The sequence below is a fragment of the Pararge aegeria genome, chromosome 17 (genome assembly GCF_905163445.1).
Source record: "Pararge aegeria chromosome 17, ilParAegt1.1, whole genome shotgun sequence".
Classification (NCBI taxonomy): Eukaryota; Metazoa; Arthropoda; class Insecta; order Lepidoptera; family Nymphalidae; genus Pararge; species Pararge aegeria.
Genome location: NC_053196.1, coordinates 2,060,950 through 2,086,080, shown reverse-complemented (window position 1 = coordinate 2,086,080; position 25,131 = coordinate 2,060,950). Strand labels below are relative to the sequence as shown.

At 35.2% G+C, this 25,131-nt stretch overlaps 1 protein-coding gene across 3 annotated transcripts in view; it reads left to right on the top strand.

The window, feature by feature from the left end:
* LOC120630837 (Ig-like and fibronectin type-III domain-containing protein 1) overlaps positions 1-15,969 on the top strand; it is a 225,004-nt gene extending 209,035 nt beyond the window's left edge. For all 3 annotated transcript variants that reach the window (XM_039900132.1, XM_039900133.1, XM_039900131.1), the window contains 9 exons: positions 625-765; positions 1,229-1,407; positions 3,002-3,169; positions 7,213-7,336; positions 10,883-11,084; positions 11,436-11,608; positions 12,509-12,681; positions 13,900-13,983; positions 14,857-15,969. In XM_039900132.1, the coding sequence (XP_039756066.1) occupies positions 625-765; positions 1,229-1,407; positions 3,002-3,169; positions 7,213-7,336; positions 10,883-11,084; positions 11,436-11,608; positions 12,509-12,681; positions 13,900-13,983; positions 14,857-15,060 (1,448 nt within the window). In that variant the 3' untranslated portion in view covers positions 15,061-15,969. The remainder of the gene's footprint in view (positions 1-624; positions 766-1,228; positions 1,408-3,001; positions 3,170-7,212; positions 7,337-10,882; positions 11,085-11,435; positions 11,609-12,508; positions 12,682-13,899; positions 13,984-14,856) is intronic.
* Positions 15,970-25,131: the final 9,162 nt, after the last annotated feature.

Sequence of the window (25,131 nt, the reverse complement as noted above, 5' to 3'; positions counted from 1 at the left end):
AGTAAAATTGAGATTATTTGTAAACAATAGTTAAACTACATACCGTGAAAAGTAATAGGCTTCTATTCCTCAAAATACTGAAGCCTATAAAAAAAACCAAGTATAAAGTTAATTATTTGGCGTGTGCTGAGAAAAGTATTGATGATACATAAAAATATCTACATGATTAAAATACTCATTATTATCTACAAAAAAGTCCGCGAGGGAATATATCTAACTATCATATTCACAGGTCAAAATAGTAGCGTTTGTGTTCTAAAATTTAATGAGATCGCCGGTACAAACAAGTATTTCTTGTTTTTAAGTTCCTGGGCGTATGTTGAAATCGGTTTTTTTATGTATTAAAACCACATAATGTCGTTGTGTAATCGTCCTGATTTTTCATAAACCTAGAAAAACGCGGACTACGGGACTGGAAAGTCCGGAGAAGTGCTACGCTATGCTAATATCTGCCGGAGACAATCATTGGTTGTGTTCTGAAGGTTACTGTAGCCGGTGTTATTATAGGCACCATATGAGGACCTACGTTACAGGTTAATGGACACATGGCGGAATTTGAAGGACGTGTTCCAAAAAAAATATTAAACTTTTCTTTCTTTTTTTTTAATGTAATTCCCTTGTCAGGTCGGCTGGTACGCCAGGAGGTCACCCGCCACATGGTGACCGTAGTCCACAATGTCACCCGCGACATGGACCTTATCTCCTGCTACGCTGACAACGGGTACGGAACACCGATGCAGGCATCTAGGAAGATTAATATATCGCGTAAGGATCATTTGTTTCAAAAATTCAAAATTCATTTATTTCAAGTAGGCCTAATATAAGCACTTTTGAAACGTCAAGTCTTTCTGTTTGTAGTGTATCTACCACCGGTTCGGAAGGCAGATTCTACCGAGAAGAAGCCGGCAAGAAACTCAGCAGTTGTTCTTTTCCAATATCAACAATTTACATTTTAAAATTCATTTTTCTATCTTGTGAGAGATGAAAGCGGAGCCGGATGCTTCCAAACAACCTTGTCATTAAGAAATTCATCAATTGTATAATAACCTCGCTGTAATAAATGTGTTTTAACACATTCTTTAAACTTATGCATTGGTCCAAATTGGGTCCAAAATTACCTTAGGAATCATAATAATCATTTTGAACAAAGGAAAACTTCCAGAAACATTTTGATCCATGAATATCCTTTGTTGTGGGTCCTATTAAAAATGACCTTCTTGTCCAATAGACGTACCAACAATTCAAGCGTCAGGCATCACGATGGCAGCAGCTGGAGACTCCGTGATCCTTGAATGTAGGGTGGAGGCCCTGCCCAAACCCACGGTTGCATTCTGGAGAGATCCCAACGGAAGGATATCTGTAATAGATGGACCCAACTACACTATCCAACTGCTTGCTGATCCAGAAGTAAGTATCGTAGGTACTTTAAAATTTTGTAATTTAGAGGTAATTTTTAGCTATATGACTGCAATAATTAATGAAATATACTCGATCTGAAAGCGGTAATAGCCTACTGGTTAAGTGTGGTAAATGGTACTGCTATGTGATAAACGGCACCAGTCTTCTTCGGGGCAAGTTTATGGTAGATTTAGGGAAGAGTTTGGGGCATCGTCCGCCATGTGCGATGTTTCCCGCCCTTTTCGTCACTCAATTTCTCCTGATATTTTATATATTAAGCTTCCCTAACTTTTATTAAACATAAATACACCTGATATTGGCTAATCTGTCTGACAGAAAAATAAAAAATCTCATATACAAAGTCTGTAAAGAGCCATCAAAGCAAAACGATCGTAAACAATGAACAGCCTAGGTTCTGGAGGTCAGATTTAATGATAGCTCTTTTGTCACTCAATTTCTCCTGATGTTTTATATTTTAAGCTTCTTTAACATTCATTAAACATATATATATCTGACATTGGCTAATCCGTGTAAAGCCAGAAGAAAAAAAAAAACTCATATGCAAAGTCTGTAAAGCGCCATCACAGCAAAACGATCGTAAACAATGAACAGCCTAGGTTTCTGAAGGTCAGATTTAATGATTGCTCTTAGCCCGCGCGGGCTGGCGAGCTAATTTGTACGCGAATGGATGACTCGGCTTAACTATTTGAGTCGTTGGGACACTTGTGGGGAGACGGGGCCAATTGACATTCTATTGTCTTAAGAAGCGACTTTGTGAGCATAAAAGTCTATTAATAGACAGTTTCAAGGTCTACTGTACAATGCATACGGATTATGGATAATTTCTTCTTAGCAACATTTTCGTCAACCTGTCATGTCTGTCCTAGTCTCATAGAAGTAGGTTTATCCCCACAGGATTAAGAACCTACATAAACTGTGTACACGAACAATATTGAAGCATCAAAACCACTCCACCTTAGTAGTGTTTTTTTCACTTCATTTCATTCCATTTAGCAGTTGACGGTAATATAGTTTACCTCTAGTGTTCTAAACGGTAGCCATAAAATGGGAAAAATAGAAAAAGTTGTGAGCTAGCAACATTTCACATTCGCGGGTGCGAAGTGAGTTGTTGCGGGGCATTTTCACTGTTTTTGGACATAATATGCTTGCATCCATTATGGCTCAATGTGGGTTCTTAATGTTCTTAATTATGTGCATATCCCTAAATTTGGCGGATTTCCTTTTTTTATTATTTATTTGGTTAGCAAATGCTAAAAATCTAAAGCTAAACATTCATGACTAAACATTTTACCATAGAGACAAATTAAATAAGAGTTATTTTTACCCGCCCTAAAGTAAAAACTTAACTTTAACAAAAAGTATGTATTAGAATTAAAACAAATCCTGTATGTAAAACGTCCAATATATTCTACGGATAATATTATATGGGGGCTTTTGAGGAAACATGCCAAATTCCCCTCGTTTATTTTTAATTTAACGATTGCACGAACGTGAACAAATTATGTATGAATGCTTCATAGGCCTACATAACAAAGAATTTTTGTTTAATATGATAATAGCAAAAGTTTTTTTTTTTTCTCAGGAGCCCACAAAATACACAATGCGGCTCATAATCAAGAAGATCGCAGAAGCAGACGAGGGTGATTACTTCTGCCACGCGGAGAACGCTTTCGGAAAAACTCTACGGCCGGTATCCGTGCGCCTGCGCAACAACGCACCGCACCACAACGTCACGGCGTGCTGCAATCAAGTAAGGTTTATGATAGGCTAAATTATTTTCGCTACATTTTTATCCGCAATTGGTTCGTTTGGGTTTCGTTCACACAAATTTGTACATAAAAATTCTAATATCCTTTTTCACTAACTACGAACTAGGCAACGCCTTAATAAGTAACGCCAAATCTAAGGAGATTCCTAGACACACTTAAACCGTTCAACAATATTTATCATCTATGAGTTAGTGAAACATTTTTTTTCTAAAGACATCGCCTAGATCATTATGCATTCGTTTTAGGCGATATCTACGTTAAGTGAAAATAGACATCAGTCATTAATCATTCTTACTCTGCACAAAGAACATTATGAGAAAAGATTAGTTATCATAATTGGTAACCCTCCCGTCTAGGGAGACCTTTAGTCCAATAATGGAATGTTTTAGACTACTGATTGTTTTCTGTGCTAGTATTAATTCGTCTATTGGATAGAAGCAGGCGTTACTTTGCGGAAATACTTGAGATATTATGAAAAATAAGTCTATTACCATTTTTAAAAAACTTGTCAAAGATCATTTTTTGTCTGCATCTGCGGATCTTTAACTTGCCTATTCCCTTCTATTTTATTTGTTGTTTGACAATATTGTATATATTTATTTATTATTGATATTAATTATATAGGTATATATTAATTATTATCACTATCTATATATTTTATTGTAAGTTTGTTATATGTACATATTATATTTGTATATATACTTAGGTTTATGCATGTTTATTTGCAACACAGTACAGTTAAATGCACCACCTACCTCTCTTCTTGAGCTGTTTTTAACGCCTTTGGTTGCCTGGAAGATATCGCTATGTAGCGATAAGGCCGCCAAATTGTATACCTTTTGTTTAATTTTTTCTTTTAATTTGTTATGTTTATGTGGTGTACAATAAAAGTATATTCATTCATTCATTCAAAATTAATTCGTTGTCAATCTTATAAATTCAAGCTCCTGCATTGATCTAAAAGCATTACGAATTCAGCGTCATACGGCAAACATATGACTGGCATATGACTGGCATATACCTGGCACATTAATGGCACATGACTGGCATATGACTGGCATGCCAATAATCCACATACAATGTGTTTGAGTATTATACATTTTAATGAAAGTGTGGAAAGTAGGAAACGGAGGCGAACCCTACATGCGTTTATAAAATACCCTAATTAACTGTTATATTATATATATACATATTGTTAAATATGTATCTCTCTCTGTGTGTGTGTGTGGTTTTACTATATTTATATATATAGACCGTAAAACCGTTTGCATAGAGATGGCTTATATCCTGGAGACGTAGGATACTGGTAAGTCCAGAAAAAAATGTTTCCCGTGGGATTTAAGCAAAACTTTCGCAAAAGCGGTAAAAATCTGAGTACGAAATTCGGCACCTCTTAACTTTTTGATGTTATGTATGACTAAGCAATTAAATAAATAAATAAATATACTACGACAATACACACATCGCCATCTAGCCCCAAAGTAAGCGTAGCTTGTTGGGTACTAAGATGACTGATGAATATTTTCATGAATAATATACATAAATACTTATAATACAAAGATAAACACCCAAACACTGAAAATAATTCGTGTTCATCACACAAATATTTGCCAGTTGTGGGAATCGAACCCACGGCCTTGGACTCAGAAAGCAGGGTCGCTGTCCACTGCGCTAGTCGGCCGTCAAAATTAAAAATAAATATCATTCTCTATAACGGTGAATGAAAACATCGTTGAATGATGACGATGAATGTGTACTTTATTGCACACCACAGAAAGTTACACAAATGAATAGAAAGTCTTTTTGCACAAAATAATAACAAAAAAAATTACAACTGATATAAATTACAAAAATACCCACCTCAACGCTTCGCTTATGAGGCGTGCAAAAATCACAAAGCGCTACATTTCAAGAGAACAGATAACAAACTTATAATAACTAGATGTAGGTAAATATACATAATATTGCAAAGTTCTTTAACGAAGTCATCCCTACCGTTCTTGAGGCAGATTATAAGTTTATTTTAGGCGGAATCCGTTATAAGACTGAATACAGTATTATTGTTGCAAAATTGAATCGCAGCCAGCCAGGCTTTTGTTCTGATAATTGAAATTGTTGTATGATTGTTTTAATATTACAGGCTATTTGAATATTTAATATAGTAATTAAGTTAAGATGCAAACTTCCGTCCCCTATTCCTGAAGGGTTTCTATTAAAATAGTTACGGATATATTTTTGGAAAAAAACAAAATAGTACCTATATTGTTACTCCAAATTGCAATTGCTCTGACTTTCCGCATGCAGTAACGTTTTAAATCAATATTTTATAGTAATAAAAGGCGCGTTTAATAAGAAGAAAGGAAAACCCTAGACACATTATTACAAGATACTGTTAAGTATTATATGTAATACTAGCGGACCCCAGCGCAATCTTTCGGGCTAATTTGTGATTCTGAACCATCCAGGGTGCCACCCAAACGTATACCAAAAAAATCATTCAAATCGGTCCAGACGTCTAGGAGGAGTTCAGTGACATACACACGCACACAAGAAATATATATAATACAAGCGGACCCCAGCGCCATCTGTCGGGCTAATTTGTGAATCTAAACCATCCAGGGTGCCACCCAAACGTATACCAAAAAATTTATTCAAATCGGCCCAGACGTCTAGGAGGAGTTCAGTGACATACACACGCACACAAGAAATATATATAATACAAGCGGACCCCAGCGCCATCTGTCGGGCTAATTTGCGAATCTAAACCATCCAGGGTGCCACCCAAACGTATACCAAAAAATTTATTCAAATCGGCCCAGACGTCTAGGAGGAGTTCAGTGACATACACCCGCACACAAGAAATATATATAATACAAGCGGACCCCAGCGCCATCTGTCGGGCTAATTTGCGAATCTAAACCATCCAGGGTGCCACCCAAACGTATACCAAAAAAATCATTCAAATCGGTCCAGACGTCTAGGAGGAGTTCAGTGACATACACCCGCACACAAGAAATATATATATGAGATATAAGATATTCCCGGGTTTCGGCACCAATTTTATTATTTAACATAATTTTTACGTTAGAAATAAAAGATTTTCATTAGAAATGTAAATCATACTCTGCCGAAGCATGATTGTACGTTTTACAATTCTGACCAAAAAGTTAAGGTAATGCCAAAAAAGGTAAAGACCAAGACACATTGTATGGAATATAATCATAGATGATAATATTGTGAAAACAGATTACGTAATTACAAGAAGAGTGATTAGTCAATGCCCAAATTTAAATATTCTTAGGTGCAAATTATGACACAGATTTATTTTCTTGATAATCACTATCATCTATACGGCCTTGAAGTTCCGTGTAACAAGAAAAAAATCACGCACATACAAATATTGGAACCAAAACAAAATGCTAGCATCTGCGTTTTTCCGAAAATTCGAATCGACGATTGGCATTGGCATTCATTCCTATATTGTGTAATTAATTCCCATATAGAAAACAATGCCTACATGTTACCGAGTTTCTTGCCCGCTCCTTCTCGTTAGAGTCTGCCTTCTGACCGGTAGTGGGGTCAACAAACAGGCATACTTAAAGTCTCATAAGTTCTTACATTTTTTTTCTAGTTCCACTTCAAGTTAGCCCTTGACTGCAATCTCACCTGGTGGTAAGTTATGATGCAGTCACAGATGGTAGCGGGCTAACCGGTTAGGAACTATGGTAGTCATACCCCTAATCGTTCTACGTTTCTACGCGACATCGCATCGGAACTCTAAATCGCTTAGCGGCACGTCTTTGTCGGTGGTTGGTAACTACCAAAAAGTTACCAAATTGACCCTGCTAGGAACAGAACCCGGGTCGTCCTGCTTAAATTCACAGCGCTCACCGTTGCGCCAGGGTCGTCAAAACACACACAACTTGAAATAAATGAACTTTGAATTTGCATTGACGAAAGAATCATTTTTATTCTGGTCAAAGACAATGAATGATGATTTATGATTGATTTTTTCTTGCTACAGATGAACGTATCTGCGTCATGTATCGACGCCTGCAGCTTCCACCTCGACATGGACAACATCATGGATCGACCGGAGTGCATGAACGACTTCGACAAGCTCATGAAGTGCGCCGCTGATGGATCAGGTACATTTCCTTTAACTTTAATACATTCATAAACATCAAATTCAAAAATTTAAAAATTCGAAATTCATTTTTTCAAGTAGGCCTAATATAAGCACTTTTGAAACGTCAAGTCTGTCTGTTTGTAGTGACTCTACCACCGGTTCGGAAGGCAGATTCTACCGAGAAGAAGCCGGCAAGAAACTCAGCAGTTGCTCTTTTCCAATATCAACAATTTACATTTTAACATTCATTTTTCTATCTTGTGAGAGATGAAAGATGAAAGCATCATCATATCAATCTATTACCGGCCAACTACAGGCACGGGTCCCCTCCCACAATGAGAAGGGGAAAAGGCCGTAGTCCACCACGCTGGCCCAGTATGGATTAGTGGATTCACCACACCTTTTGAGCACATTACGGAAAATTCTCAGGCATTCAGGTTTCCTCACGATGTTTTCATTCACCGTTGAAGCAAGTCATATTTTAATTGCTTAAAACGCGCATAACTGAGAAAAGTTAGAAGGGCGTACTGTGATTCGAACTCGGCCCCGAAAGTGAAGTCGAAGTCCCACCCACTGGGCTATCACCGCTTCAATTTAAATACATTAATAGTGTTAAAATAAGAATAAAACAGTAGTATACAGTAGTAGTATATACATTTAAACTTCGTACATGTCATGAATATTTATTTTTATATTCAAATGGATCAGCGTACAAAAAAGGTTACTTTTAGTATTGGACTGAATTTATAATAGTGTCTGGGTGTTTATATGTATATTATAAGTATTTATGTATATTATTAATAAAAAATATTCATCAGTCATCTTAGTACCCATAACACAAGCTACGCTTACTTTGGGGCTAGATGGCGATGTGTGTATTGTCGTAGTATATTTATTTATTTATTTATTTATTTATTTATTTAATAATAAGAACCAATAACTAAAGGGATGTTGCTACTTGATAGAACCCATTTTGTAGATCCAATTTTATCGTTGCAATATATCCCTTAGTGCTTTGAAAACTTTTCGTCATTGATAACTTTCGGCACACTAGTCACGCTATATTTAAGATTCATACAGCTGAGTTTAAATTGTTGAACTTGAAAGCATACCTTCGTGCAATATCCGCACGCGTAAATTTAATTTATACAACATGAATGATATTACAAGCATCTGTTCATTAAAGTGAAAATGTAAATTAATATAAAGAGGACCCTAGGCAATAAACTCCAAGAATTTATTCCATTTGAATCCAACCGCAATATTATTAATTTTGAATTTGTTATCCCGCCCCTATTATACGACTAAAATTTTAACTTTAATTTAAATCGCATTAGTTATGTAAATGAAAACCATTTTTAGATGTGTATTGATAAAAATATTCTTTCAAAACATCTGAAAATTTATATGAGTAACATAATTGTGAATATTGGTAAGAAATCAAATAAGATAAGCAAGCGTAAAATTCAAAATTCAAATTCAAAATTTCTTTATTTATGTAGGCCTATCACAGGCACTTATGAAGAGTTCATAAATTAATCAACGTATATATTTCATTGGTAATTTTTAAGATTTTTGGTACGAATTTCCTTAAAGCAGGTTGCGTTAGTAGTTACTGTAAAAAGTCGTCACGCAACGAAAAACTATTATGCCTTTGCAATGCGGTCTGCTCGGTTCCGACCGACGTAGTTAGGATTTAATCGTAAGTGCGACATTTATAGATGATCAGAAAAGACGCGAGTACAAAATCGCACAGTTTTCGTTCCACACATGTTTTTCTTTATTTAAATTTATTATCTAAAGACATCCTTGCTTTAGTGAAGGACAAACAGACAAACACACTTTTGCTTTTATAAGCATAGCCAGATACTTAGTCAGCGTGGATTTATTCCCGGGATAAGAAACAGTCTATGTCACTTTGCGGCTCTTAAACTATCGCACCAAAACCCCATCGATGAAATGTTCCGTTGCTGCAAGTTGCTGAAAGAGGAAAAAACCAACCAACGTTTATATTATTAACACCCGATGCAAAAACGTCGGGGCGTGTGTGTGTAATCGGATGTGACGATTTTGATTTTATTGGATACCTAGATGGCTGCTATCACAAAATGGCGGATTCATTATTTCTTCACTACTCTCTCAATATCGGTATTAAATGAAAAGAATTGACTAGTAGAATACTATGTACTATGACAAATTTCAAATCCAAGATGGCCGCCACCAGAAAATAGCGAATAACATTTTTATTACAACTCCCTTAATATGGGTATGAATTTAAAAGGATTAACTAGTAGAATAATGTACACTATATTGAAAGTCGGGGGTTTTTTAAATTTATCTTTAGTTAGAAATAATAAGATTCAACCTCATATTTGTTTGTATGCTGAAATAGCTCTTGTTACTTTTTATTAAAAATACGCTCGCGGGACCAATTCAATATTCCAAATATATCCACATTTGGAAAAACACGAGTTTTTAAAGCGAGCGTTCCTTAAATTTTATTATTTCTGTTTGTTTGATATTACTGCAATTGTAGTGTTATTTTTTATTATTATTTAACTCTTTATTTGTACACCACAATGAAGTTAGGAAAATAAAAAAACAAAAGAAATACAAAGACAGAAGTAGAATACAAAAGGCGGCCTTATCACTAAGTAGCGATCTCTGCCAGGCAACCTTTGGATTAGGACAAGATGAGAGAGAGCGGACAGGTGGTGTAAAATTATTATAAACGTACATTCAAATAGCTAAATACAAATACATAAACAAAATTGCACAAATAAGAAAAATATAATAAATAAATATAAAATAATAAACTAATATATACTCAATCATACATATATGAACATATAGATAATAAAAATAAACATAATCAAGGTATAATAAATATATATAAGTGTTATTTTTTATATCAATTTGGCAAACGACTTGTATTATGCTCATACAAAAAGCGATGTAACGAAGTAGCGTTGAGCACTTTGGTCTTACATGCTTATATATGGAGGTCAGTTGCTCGGGCCTTGGCAGGAATTTATAAAACTTATATTTTTCTCTACTCTGGGCTGGCTGTGGCTGTGGCTAGTACCACACCGACTAAGACGAGCCGCCAGACCGTTTAGCGTTCCGGTACGATGTCGCGTAGTATCCGATTAGGGAAATGGATTAAGAATAACCGCCATACTGCATGTTTTTTTTTAAACAAACAGTTTACTTCATACTTAGAATGAGCACAAAGTCAAAGTCAAAGTCAAAGTCACAAATATCTTTATTCAAGTAGGCCTGTATCGGCCTGCATCAAAAGTGCCACCTATGGGCCATCGGTGGCACTTTTGATGCGTACATAAGAATTACACGGTAGTGAGATGATGGCAATAACCACATTCGTAAACTTAAAACTAAAAAGAAAATAACACATACACCAATTAAATCATACGAATACATAAAAATTGTAGTAGTACGTACTCGTACCTTAAAGTAGAACAATTAGGAGTTTGAATTCGGAATAAAGATTATTTTTTAACTGAGCAAGAGTAAGGTTACATGATGTTAACAATAAACCTTTCAGATCACCGGAGCTGTTGCGCGTCGTGGGGCGTTCCCCGGAATTGTCTGGAACTTTGCCGCGGTGGCACCGTCGCCAAGAGTTGTGCCCTCCAACACGCGAGGAGAGCTTTGGCCTGCTTCAGAGACTCCGGTGCCAAGCTGCCTGGCCCGCCCAGGAGCTTGAAGGCACACGCGGCCCCTACTCCAAATTCCGTACTGTTAAGGTATTGTTATGTTTTTTCTAGTGTAATAGGCATGATGACAGTAACAAAGAATCGCTAAAATATTATATTTATCTAATGATACGTATCTAATGATCCATGTATTATGAAAAACGTGAGTAAATTTATTTTCAATGAATAAAACTGCTAAATCTAGATAATGACAGAGGAATCCTCAATGACAGAGGAAATGCCGAATTCAAATTATTACGTCACGTCCATATAAACAATATTTTATACCCCTTGAACCTCGGACATCAGTGCGTATATCAAATATTTTGTGATTTCAAACTATCTAATTACATAACTTTCAAACTATCTAATCAAATAAGCATAACTACTATATTTCCGTAGTTGGGAGCCGCCTCTAAAGAACCCGCAAACGGTGTACCTGTACCGAGTGTTCTGGAGAGCTTACGGCGCCAAGGTGCCCGAGAAGTTGGACACGAGCGAGACCAGCGTGGTTCTAACTGGGCTGCAGGACGATGTCCGATACGAATGTGTTGTGAAGGCAGCTAACGATGTCGGTAAGTTATGAATTATCATCATCTTAAACTACGGTTGAAATAAAAAACATAATAAGTTAATATAAAATATGAGAGTTCAAATGACTTTGACCTCAACTTTTTTACCACAGATGTATTTTGCACTTTTGACTCTAAGTAAAATAATGTTTTACTATTTAATAGAACACTGAGAGAACATCCTTGCTGTCGGTTACGGCGACATTGAATCGTGTAGTGATTTTGATGCTCTTATTATCTCTATTTCTTCATTTTAACCTCTGAGACCAAAATCGTGGGGTGTTATAAGTTTAACTTGTCTGTGTGTGTATGTAACTAATTTTGATTTTGTTTTCCTCATTTGAAAGGTAAATTAGTCGGGCTAAACGTAGCTAGGAAGCTAGCTAAGTTTGATGAAATTGTTTCAATATGGCCGCTGTCACAAAATGGCGGATTATATATTTTTTCACAACTACCTTAACATGGTTATGAAATTAATGGGCTTGTTATATGCGTTTTAAGCAATTAAAATATCACTTGTTCAACGGTGAAGGAAAACATTGTGCGGAAACCTGCATATCTGAGGGTTCTCCATAATTTTCTCAAGGGCAATCTGCACTGGACCAGCGTGGTGGACTATGGCCTAGACCCTTCTCATTGTGTGAGGAGACCAGTGCCCTGTAGTGGACCGGTAATAGGTTGATATGATGATGAGGATACGTTTTTTATAAACGCTTCATAAGTACCTGTGATGAGCCTACATGAATTTCCAATAAAGATTTGAATACTATAAAAAAATGTCCAATGTATCCAGCCTATTGTACCTTTTTTTAATTTTAATTGTTTATTTTTTTATTGCTTTGTATTTTGTGTACAATAAAGTGTATTTGATTTGATTTGAATGTATATATGATTTTTTTTCAGGTACGTCATCTCTCAGCCAGCCCATAATGTTCACGACGGCTGGCCAAGAGACCGGTGCAGCGGCCGCGCCGGTTGAAGGCTCCGAAACAGCGTTCGCGGTGGGAGTTGCGACGTCGTGCATCCTGGTCGCCGCTATGCTTCTCGCTTCGTTATTATATTATAAGCATAAAAAGGTAAAACTTTTCTTTAAGATATTTCCTTGCACTCTTGTTCCGTTAATTCTTATCCTAGACTGAAAATATAACTAGCATAAAACGAAGTTTTACAAGCATTTTTTGAAAGAAAGTAAAATCGGCTTTATTGTCACACATTTGTGTAAAATGTTACATTTGTGTCATAAATTTGTTAAAGTATAAAAAAAAATGTGTGACAAAGGAGCTGGCTCAGTATAGCTGCATACTAAAAAGCGCATTCGTTCACTGTCAAAGCTACTGAATTGTGGAATGAACTCCCATTGAACATAAGACAGTCGAAGTCACTAGACATATTTAATAATGTGGTTTTAATAATTTAAAAAAACCGACTTCCACATACGCCTAGGAACTAAAAAGCAAAAATACTTGTTTCTACCGGCGAACTCAATAAATTTTAGAACATAAACGCTACTATTGTGACCTGTGAATATGATAGTTAGATATATTCCCTCGCGGACTTTTTTGTAGATAATAATGAGTAATTAATCATGTAGTACATATTTTTATTATAATCAATACTTTTCTCAGCGCACGCCAAATAATGAACTTTATAGGCAAATATTTGCTACTTTGGATTACATTATTGTTGTTTTTTTAATAACAGCTCGACCGATTTTGATAAAATGTGACCACCTGGAAAGTATGCCCTTTAAAACAAATAACAATTTTTTTAAATCGGTTCAGACGTTTTTGAGTAACCGGGTAACATACATACAAAAAACAAGATTCCGACTAATTGAGAACCTCCTCCTTTGGGAAGACGGTTCAAAATGACTGTTAAGGATCATCATCTCGCTCAATAAATACGACTATTATTTATTTATCCATTCTGACATATATTTAAGTATTTATGGTATGTTAAATATGTATTTTTTTTTTTTTGTATATTTATCAATAGTATTGTTGTATTTGTGTAGTCCGGTTTATGTATTAGTTTGAAGTTACTCGTAGTGTACCTCTACTTTTCGTTTTTCTTTTTAGTTTTCCTTATCCTAAGGATGTTTGGCAGAGATCGCTACTTAGCGATAAGGCCGCCTTTTGTATCCCACTGCATTCTTAAGTGTTTGTTCTTTTTTTATTTCTTTCTGAATGATGTGGTGTACAAATTAAGAGCATAAATAAATACATACTTGGTATCATCATCATCCGGTTTAATTTTTAATCCAAAGATTTTGACATGTTATTCTTATTTTTCAGAATCTAAGACTAAAAGCCCAAGGAGGTGTTGCGTTTGAAAATCCCAGCTACCTCAGGGAGCCTAACCCAGACACTGTAGTCAATGTAAGATTTGCTTTATTACTTTGATCACTGTCCACAACACCCTATTTGAAGTAGTTTTCTGATGAACGACTATGACACCGGGAGGTATCTTTGCATCGTTCGAATCCATGCCGGACTACGGTGCAATGATAATGCAGTCGTATTCATATCAAAATACCCACACTCAATGTCATGAACATAAATATCTGGCAAATATGAATTTATACTTATCAAAAGTTTAATTATTTACCCACTTTATAAATTAACTGTAACATTTCTATACACAGAAGTCGAAGTAGACGTCATACAGTATTTAAGATCCCAATGACATTATCTATGTCGTTCAGTACCTTATGTTATACTTATGGCGACTTCGCGTTTATTACAAATTCATTAAGACAATAGTTTCCCCAGTAAGCTATGCATTCCAAACTATCTTTGTGCCAATTTCCATTCTCCCGTGGACGAGTAACATCCATCCAAACAAGGCAATGCATAAATAAGTAACGCCTAATCAAAGAATATTCCTAGGCATACATTTACCATTCACAAATCGATTTTCACTAGACAACTCATTTAACCTATCTTGTCTATAATTTTTGCCACAACGTGTGGTATTTTGTATTTTTATTATCATATTTTTAATTTTTCGCTTAATTTTAGTTAATAAAAAAAAACTTCATCTGTCCAGTGTCAGTTTACGAGTTCCCTAAACATTGTGCAACGCCGAATCGGTGTCGTAACTTTAGATGGCACCTAAAGTCGTTAGTCGTCATCGAACAGTTGATGGAAAATTTGTTTTTCTCTACGCATCACCCAAATCTATAGACACCCGATTTAAGCCTTTCCTAGGCTTAGTATTGAGCATAAGACTAATAAAACGAATTCTTGCAGGGTACAATTTTAAATGGTAACGTAGTCGCGAATGGAGATAACGGGATCGGTAATGGCGTATCGATCAGCACAGCGTGGAGACAAGAAACTCAGAACCCTGGACCGACAATCCCCACAGCTGCAGCGAGGGAAGTCGATCCCTCTCTGTATGAGGAGCTGAAGCTCGGTCACGATGGCGCGGGCTTCAAAAGACTGATGCCATAGCCCGAGGTCCGCCGCTCACCGCTCCGCTCGCCGCGGCTGTCGTCGCCGCGGGTGGCGCCCAAGTACTGAGCGGCGAATGCCCCGCGCGCGGCGTTTTATAGCCCGCGTGACGTCACTGCAGTAGTGCTCTCTCGCTCGCTACAGCTCAAACGAACTGGTTTTTAACGACGCGCGTAGTATAATTATATCAGTTTGTGTGGGCTCTAACATAGTGTTGCCGTGAACTCTCTAAGTACTAAGTAGTGACCGCCAAATATTAATATAGGATTATCATTGCGGGTCAGTCCGGGAAAGAAGCAATATTACATCAACGTACACAATATGAGACCAAGCCGCAAAAAGAGCGGAGTGTAGATAAATACAAATATATTTTCAGTACCATACTTAATGTGATTTAAACCAAAAAAAAACGTAACATTTCATGTAAATATCGATTTCATTATCGATCGTTGTAACTGTAGAACTGGTTTTAATCTGTATCGTCATAATCGTTATTTCGTGCATTTCCTATACATAATCTAAAAAATCTTTGCAATTGCTTACAGAACTTTGCAGCTTCATTCATAAGAATTCAATTGCAGAGTTTTGAATTCACAAAGTTTACAATTAATGAAGAAAAAAACTTGTTAGAAATAGCGGAAATGTTGATTTTTATCATATTTGTTACTGCGGTTGTTAGTGAAATACTTAGTATAAAAATAGTGTCAGAGTTTTAAATCAATAATATTTAGGTCATTCTATAAAAAAAATGTGCCTTCGAACAATTTATGAAGTAGCTTTATTGTAGTGTTAGTTACCTTTTGGCCCGTTTTATGTAACTAATGTAAATAAAACAACATTCCATAAGTACCTAGTTTGAAAAACATTTTTTTGTAAAAAAAATTGGTTGCCTGTAAAGTCGGTATACGGGCGAAAGTTTTACGTGACAACGACTTTGAGTGGTAAAATAATTTTAATGTGAATATTCATTCGTATAGTAGGAAGAAGGATGAAATAATAGTAACAATTTAAAACATTTATTTATACAAAGAATTATATTTAAAACATTAATTTATACAAAGAATCTCGCACTGAATTTCATATTAACAAAATTTTATTTTTACCTTTACACATACATACGTATTTATATACAAATATACATACAATAACTTGCAATACATTTGCGTACAATGAAACAGCGTTTACTACAAAGGGACGCATGCCTTTCACTTTTTATATCTGTCTCTCTCGCTCTTAGGCGGACGCGTGCCTCTCACTCGCTCTCATTGGAAGCGCATAACGTGAGCGGAGCGTAACGCAGTTTCTTGAAGTGTCACCCGGCAAACCAATTTATAAGACGTTGTCACGTCAAAAATATGCTACTTTAACAGAACGACGGCCGTCAAGTCCTTTTTATTTCATGAGCTGATTTGTTGATAGTAAATTATATATAAGAAATAATGATAATGGCATATATTTACACAATGTTGTATTTACGTTCACATTCTTTGCAATAGCATGTATAAAGTAAAATATACTAAAAAATACAAGATGGCCGTGGTTCGATTAAAATTGCGTGACTAGAAATTTGAATATCGGAAAAAAGTATTGTTTAAAAAAATATGGTTTATCCTAATCATTAATCACACTAAGTATGTATACAGTTACTAAAATCTAACTTAACTTTCGTCAAAGAATATAATTAACTTATAACTTAAGGGCCCATCTAGGCATATTAATGATATTTCTAAACTCTAACCCGTAATTTAAAAGAATATTGACATTGGCAATATTTTTATCGTTATATAATTTAAGAATTTAATATTAATCCACTGTTAAATAAAATATATTTTCTGATAAAAATATGCAGCGAATAGCGAAAATATTGTTTTCTCTAAAATAAACGGCTATCGATTAGGTTTAGGATTACCTACATTTGTTATTCAATTTTAATTATACTTTCAAGGATAACAATAATTTTTACAACCGCTGTGATATTTTATTATGTTTATTATTAAAACGTTATAGATTAGTTTGTAGATTGATTTTTGGCTCATTAACATTATTGCCATTTTTTTATGCCTGAAACTACTCGAAAATAAATTTTTCTGTCCTATGGCCCTTAAAATAGTAAAAGTTAATAAATCTTTTGTAAATCAGACTTTTTTTTTTAAATTACATAGTGTGATTGATATTAGAGTTTGCTCAGCGGAAGATGTGATTTTAGTTTTTTATTAGGAACTCCTTTTTCCTGTACTAATAAAATAATTTTAGTTGAAAGACGGATGTGATTAGATTTGTAAATAATATTAATAAAAAGAAATATTTAAGAAAACTTGTGTGTTTTTCTCTCGTGTGATAAAAAAGCTAATCAATCGACTTCTACTACTGGACTTCTTTATTTCAATTACAGAAAACCATTTCAACTCCTTTTGTATCGGTTCTCTGCATTTTTTTTTATTCCACTGGTTGCAAGTGGTGTCACTGATGATGCAGTTTAACGTGCTAACCTGTTAGGGATACGGTAGTTATATTGAACCCATACTTCTATTTCTACGTGACATCGTACCGAAACGTTTCATAGCTTGGCGGCACGTCTTTGTCGGTAGGGTGGCCAGTAACCATTACTGAAGCCAGATAAGACCAGAGGCAATTAAAAAAATATAAGCAAGCAGCATTGTTTCAATGAATCGGTCGGTATGAGCCAGTCTGAAGGACGAGGTTGCCGGCAATGGCATGCATAGAGGGTATGCACAGGGTAAGCAGATGATGAAGCAGATGATTTCGCCCGGCTAAGTTTGTTGGTGGCTTCTTCTTAGACCAGGGCACGTTTGGAACCCTCGTAGCTTTAGTTTCAAGTTAACGATTGTAGTTATCGCCACCGCTACTCACTGCTATGTACACATTTTGTATATAATCAACGCATTAAAAGTGCCATCTATGTGCCTATTTGAATAAAGAAATATTTGACTTTGATTTTGACTTTGGTATAAAACGAAGAAAATCTCAAGTACAAGTTATAAATACTTAAGGGTAGGCTTTTTATAACTCTTACAATGCCTATCCTTAAGTTCTTAAAATGCAAAATTCCAAAAATACAAATTCATTTATTTCAAGTAGGCCTACTTTGTAAGAATTTTCGAAACGTCAAGTATTTATGTTTGTAGTGACTCTACCACCGGTTCGGAAAGCAGCCAGCCTCGCTCTCATCTCCCGTAAGATAGAAAAAAGAATTGTAAATGTTGATGTTGGAAAAGAGCAACTACTGAGTTTCTTGCCGGCTTCTTCACGGTAGAGTCTGCCTTCCGAACCGGTGGTAGATCACGGTGGTCACTACAAACAGACAGACTTGAAGTTTCAAAAGTGCTTATATTAGGCCTACTTGAAATAAATGAATTTTGAATTTATTTCTTGCAAGTGTGGCTCTGTTTATAGGCGATGGTTTCCACTTACCATCAGGTGGGCCATCTGCTTTATCCGTCAATTCATCATCATCATCAAATCGACCCCTTACCGGAACAATCAAAGTCAAAGTCAAAGTCAAATATTTCTTTATTCAAATAGGCACATAGATGGCACTTTTGATGCGTACATTGTAAAATATGACATAGAAGTGAGTTGACTGCAGGGTCTCTTCCCACAATGAGAACGGATTAAGGCCGTAGTCCACCACGCTGGCTCAGTGCGGATTGGTGGACTTAACACGCCTTTACGAACATCATAGAGAACTCTCAGGCATGCAGGTTACCTCACGATGTTTTCCTTCACCGTTGAAGCAAGTGATATTTTAATTGCATAAAATAGTAAATTCCTTTTTTATTTTTTGATTAATTTCAAACCCTATGTTAAATAGGTGTCCCCGACAGTAAATTCAATTAACTGCTCAATTAATTCTAATTTTTAATTATTTAAATTAATTTTTTGTACATATTATAATATCTCATGTAAGTTTTTTGATTATTACTGTTTTTAATTATTAATTATATTAGTTATATAATAGTGTAGATGGGTCTTAGTTACCAAATAAAGAATTATTATTATTTATTAATTATCCGTGTCCATGCAAATTAAATTCAATAAGAGAAAGAAAATATGGCCAGCTTCAATTATAAATGGCTCAAATGAAATTCAGTTTGTTCCTGCTGCAAATGGGTTCTGACCGCAAACTTAATCGGGATTTATTCGCACGGAATACGATGATTGGACTTATTTGTGAGGCTTACGTAGACAAATATATAACTTTTGAAAATATAATATCGTTACAACATTACTGGCCTACAATAGTGGGAAAGGCGGTACATACTTCAACTCATGTTAAAAAAAAAACTCGAATTTAAAAAAAATACCATAATTTGAAATAACTTATACATGATGATGTTAGCAGAGCATTTGCAGCAGACCACAAATAAAAGGGAGTTCTCTTCGCATAGAGCTGAGTTCTGGAGTTCCTGATGCTTTTTACGAGTAGTTCTGGTGTTTTTACTTAAAACAGGGTGTCAAAAAAATTGATGCTTATTCTGGACACATGCAGCTTAGAACTATAGCTCCGGATACTTTTTAATAATAGTTCTGTCGTAAGAACTGAAAAAAATAAGTTAAAAAAAGTAAGCTAAGTTTGTTGTGGGCTTCTTCTTAGACCAGGACGCGTTTGGAACCCTCGTAGCTTTAGTTTTAAGTTGACGAATTTATTTATCGCCATCAACTCACTTCTACGTCATATTTTATACATGTAATGTACGCATCAAAAGTGTCATCTATATGCCTATTTGAATAAAGAAATATTTGAATTTGACTTTGACTAAATTAAAAATATATCCAAACATCTCAAATATTTTTGTAAACATCCCATTGTACACAAAAACCTTTGGATAAAAAAAACTTTAGAACCGTAGCCGCTCGGAACTCTTTGGTTTCTTACAGACCAGAAAATATAAAAATGCTTAGAAATCAAGCTCCAGAGCCACTGCCCATGCACGTGGAACTACGAATTTCAAACGCTCAAGCAACTCAGGCGCATCAATTAGGCCTTTCATTAATTTTGCAAGAAAAATTACATCTGTAAAGATTACAGATATGCGCTCCTTCAGTGAAAACATTTTATAGAACTCAAGTCGCGAGTCGTATGTGTATAATTTCTTACAATTGAAATCCATGTATGACAAGTGATACAAGAATTTTCTTTGGATTCGTTCAATTTTATCTGAATGCACTTGATACCCTGGGCTACATACCGTGCTACAATATTCAAGAATACTGCGAACAACACTGTTCAAGACAAGAAATGATAAACCAGGGTCTCTGAATATTTTCATTTGTCTGAAAACTAGTCAGGACTAATGAAAATATTCAATGATGCCTCAAAGGCATCTAAGATATCAGGATATCTTAGATGCCTTTGAGGTTATGTGTTCAACCTCTTCGCGAAAACTTAATGCAGGATCTTAAGGGTAGTATTATTAATCTTATAGACACCACTTAACGATGTTTTTTTCCTAGTGATCTTTATATGAAAACATTTTTCTAAATTCAAGAACATGCCATTTCTAAGGCACCATGAATAAACATTATCGATATCATTTTGCAAAAAAACTACAACAGCTTGGCTATTTATGGTTTTATACATTTTCATATCATAGGCAAACAAAAGTATTAAATTAATATTAAAAAGAAGGTAGGATCTAGTTGTGATCCTTGAGAAACGCCTGAAGGTGTTTTACTTTCGTATGACTTAAACCCATTGATAGAAATCAGTTGTGACCGATTCATCAAATAAGTTTCACACCAACGCAATAATGAAACATGGATTCCCGTACACTCAATTTTTTTTAGCAAGATTATATGGTTAACCAGATCGAAGGCCTTACGGAAGTATATGTATATTGCGTGTACCTCACCAGCAGAATCAACGGTTCCAGAGATATCAGAAATATAGCTAACTAAATTAGAAGCTGTAGATTTACGAGGGCAAAATCCGTGCTGATTTGGATTAAGGAAAGGAGCAATATGAATATACAATTTTTTTTGGTTCAAGCTTTTTAAAACTTTTCCACATACAGATAAAATAGATATAGGCCGATAGTTTGCAATGTCTTTTGGGTTGCCAGTCTTGTAGACCGGTGTTATGTAGGCAATTCTCCATTTCAATTTTAAACAAGTAAATAATGTATGTAAGTTATTAATGTAATCAAATAAATAATGTATGTAAGTAAATAATGTACCTAAGTAAATAACGAAAGTGAGTAAATAATGTAAACAAGTAAATAACGAAAGTGAGTAAATAATGTACCTAAGTAAATAACAAAAGTGAGAAAATAATGTAAGCAAGTAAATAATGTATGCAAGTAAATAATGTAAAATGTTTGTAAAAAAGTATGTACGTAAATTATATGAACAAATAATTTATCTTAAGTATATAAAGCGAGTAAGTATACGATGTATGCAAGTTAGTAATGTTCGTAAGTAAATAATGTAAAAGAGTAAATAAAGTACGTAAGTAAATAAATAATTAATGTACCTAAGTAAATAACGTAAATAATGTATGCAAGTATAAAGAAAAAACTAATTACATTAAATAATGCAACTTTTTGTCTGAAAACCCTTCATATTTAAGGGATAAGAACCCTTTGGTCTCTGATAGGGCATCATTTAGACAAAAAAATAACCCAAAAACGAAGCCTAGAACACTCTTACTTTAGACTTCATATCACACGTCAATATTTTGATATCTAAAGAATTACCTACAGTAAAATTTATTTTGGTGACCCTTAACCCCACAGCTTTAACTCTAAACCAATTTTGCCAAATTGTTGCTTGATGTGCTTGAGATCTTCTAGAGTCCACATTAACGTCATCCACATTATCTCCAAGCGTTCCATCATCGAAATACCATAAATTAAATTTAGCTTTAAAACTGAGAATGTTTATCGATGACTAAGATGACTTGCTTTTAAATCGGCTGAAAAGCTCTAATATTAGCACAATTGTTTTGTCTAGACGGCTTCTTAGGACCTCTGTATAAATATTTTATATTCGTACTCTGTGCTATCACAGTTTAAAAATGTCTTTGGATACAGTTTCTAAGGAGACAGGAGTCTTAATCTGGATCCATGTACCCAAATTGCGTTTGGAGTAAAGCCAAGCGGTTTATTCGGCTGCTTGTAACTCATGTGATGCTTAAGCGCCAGTGATGCGGTAATCAAACCCTTGTTTAAGGATTTGGAGCCAAGCCAAAGCCGGATTTGTCACTGTTTGTCTACACACCGTGGCGTGGGACATAAATTGCTGGACTGCGGTTTTCACACTACTCCGGAAGTTTTATGACTTTTTATGCATGTCATTTTTTTTTTTTTAAATTAGATGTAGCCGGCCGTTCACCTCTAGCTTGTCGAAGTTATGTGCCTTTCAAGAAATAAAATATCATTTGCTTTATCCACGTAGTATATCGTGAGGAAACCTGCATTCCTGTGAGTTCTCAGTTACAGCTCTCAAAGGCTTGTAAAGAGTGCGGCCTAAATCTCATTCAAAATTCAGAAAAATTAAAAATTTGAAATTCATTTATTTCAAGTAGTCCTAACAACTTTTGAAACGTCAAGTGTGTCTGTTTGTAGTGACTCTGTCACCGGTTCGGAAGGCAGATTCTACCGAGAAGAAGCTGGCAAAAAACTAAGCAATTGCTCTCTTCCAACATCAACAGTTTACAATTTTAACATTCATTTTTCTATCTTGAGAGAGATAAGAGAAGCCAGATACTTCCAAGCAACCTTGTATTGTAACCTCGCTGAAATAAATGTGTTTTAACATTTTCTTCAAACTTATGCATTGGTAGGTCCAAAATTACCTTAGGAATCATATTATCAAAGCGTATAATTGATTCCTCATTCTTGCGGAAAACCCCGTTTTCTTTAGTAGGCCGCTAACGATCATGATGAGTTTACGCAGTAATTATGGTTATGGTCATTGGTGGTAACGATGCGAGTTTGCAGTCAAAGCCTAATCGCAGTGGAATTAAAAAATAACCTTTCTCTGTGGTAATATCTTGCTAAACCTACGAAAGTTTGTTCTGTGGGTATTAAGTCACACCAGTCACGTCCATAAGTTCCCTTAGATTATATAATCCAATTATGTTATTAATTTCATTTAACACAATTCCAGTATGCATTACAGTAAAGTAATTATGAGAAAATTGCAAATTGCGTCAATTGGTTCCAATTTTACAGTGTCCATGAACAAGCTTACCCGGCCAATCTTTGCATGGTTATCTGAAGCCTTAAATATTGGTATTCTAAAATCCAAAAGTTACGTATCGTAGGTTTTTGCTTTTAATTTCTTTCCTACGAGAGGGGAGATCCCAGTAAAAAAAAAATAACTTTATATTTACAACCTTATCCCATCTAAATCAAAAGGGGTATTAAGGATTCAGCGATTATAAAAAAGTTCTAGATTCTAATCTCCGATTTTTCAACTACAAAGGTTTCGACCAAATATATTTCTTACTAGATATATTGATTGACTAACAATATTTAATATTCTTTGCATCGTTGCTGCGTGAAAGAGTCACAAAGTAACACATAAACAAACACAATAAAGTACTAGGAATACATAGGTTACTAATGATTAAGTTATCAATTACGGAACAATTAAGTAATATTATGAAACAATTACAATCGATTAAGTTTATAAATGAGCCAAGTTGCACTACAGCCCTGGAATCTTTAAAAAAACTAGTTGACAGTCGTACCAGGAGCTTGGTTTAATGTAAGTAACCTACAGTATGCGTGTTTTATTTTCCCTAGACAAGTAAGTCAGGAATCACTGCGCTAATACGTATCGTAATGGTATCAACGTAGACTACAGTGACGTACTTTTGTAGGGAGTGACCAATTTAAAAAAGCGGTGTTAGCCTAGTGGATGGTTTGAAGTCTACCAATCCGCACTTTGCCAGCGTGGTGGACTACAACCTTAGCCCTTCTCATGAACCCAGCACGCTGCTCCTTTGTGGATTCATGGGCAAGAACGACTCTAATCCCATAGCTTATACTAATATATAATAGAGACTTACAACAGAGGTCCATTATTTACTGTCCCTGAGACTTATCTGTAAAAACTAGTACTTTTTGATCGCCATAGTTTATACTGAAAGAAATCAGATAGTCCTCACATCACATGCAAAAGTAAGTTCAAGTGACTCCTGTCACTTTATTAGTAGGTGTCGCGTAGCGTAGGTACTATTGCACGTATCTTTATAATCTATATATATATATAAATGTTATGTTGGTTTATGTACACTTCAAAAACTCAAAAAGTTCTGCTCCGATCGAGCTGAAATTTTATCATGGTATATAATCAAGGATTGTTTTTATCTATTTTTGCATCAGTAACATAGCAGACAGTGGGAAAACCAAAAAATATTGTATATCAACACAAGTATTGCAAAATTAAACTTATATGAAATGTATTCTTTACTAGCTGTTGCCCGCGACTTCGTCTGCGTTTGATTTTGTTTTTTGATGTGGCATTAAATTTAGTTGTAGATCTAAACAAATTTAAAGTATTCAGTATCTAAGCCTTGAATGAGGGGTTTGCTGGACAGCAGATAACCCTCAGCAGCAGCTGAGGAGTTCTGTCCTCTATCTCCAACCACAGTTTGGGTAAAATTAAACACATATTATAACCTATATAGTACAAAAATAATTATTCAAATCGGTTATAATTTGTCGGAGTTATGGTGTAAAATCGTCAAACACTCTTTCCCTCTCCCACAGGAACCGGGATAAAAAGTATCCTTTATTACTTCTAACACTTCCAAGAATATGTGTACAAAGTTTCATAAGGATCGGTTAAGTAGTTTTTGCGTGAAAGTGTAACAAAGAAACTTACATTGACATTTATAATATAAGTAGGGATAGAGATTTTGTTTCTCATTTCAAGCATTCAATCACAATGTGCCACAGCGAAGCCTTATAAATATTGGCCCGATCCGGTTGACCAGAGATCCAGTTTCAGATATTGTTTTCGGGAATTAAATGGTGGCACTTGCGCAGGCGCCTATAGCCAACTTCAGGCCCGTCAAGTCCAATAGTGCGATATATAAGT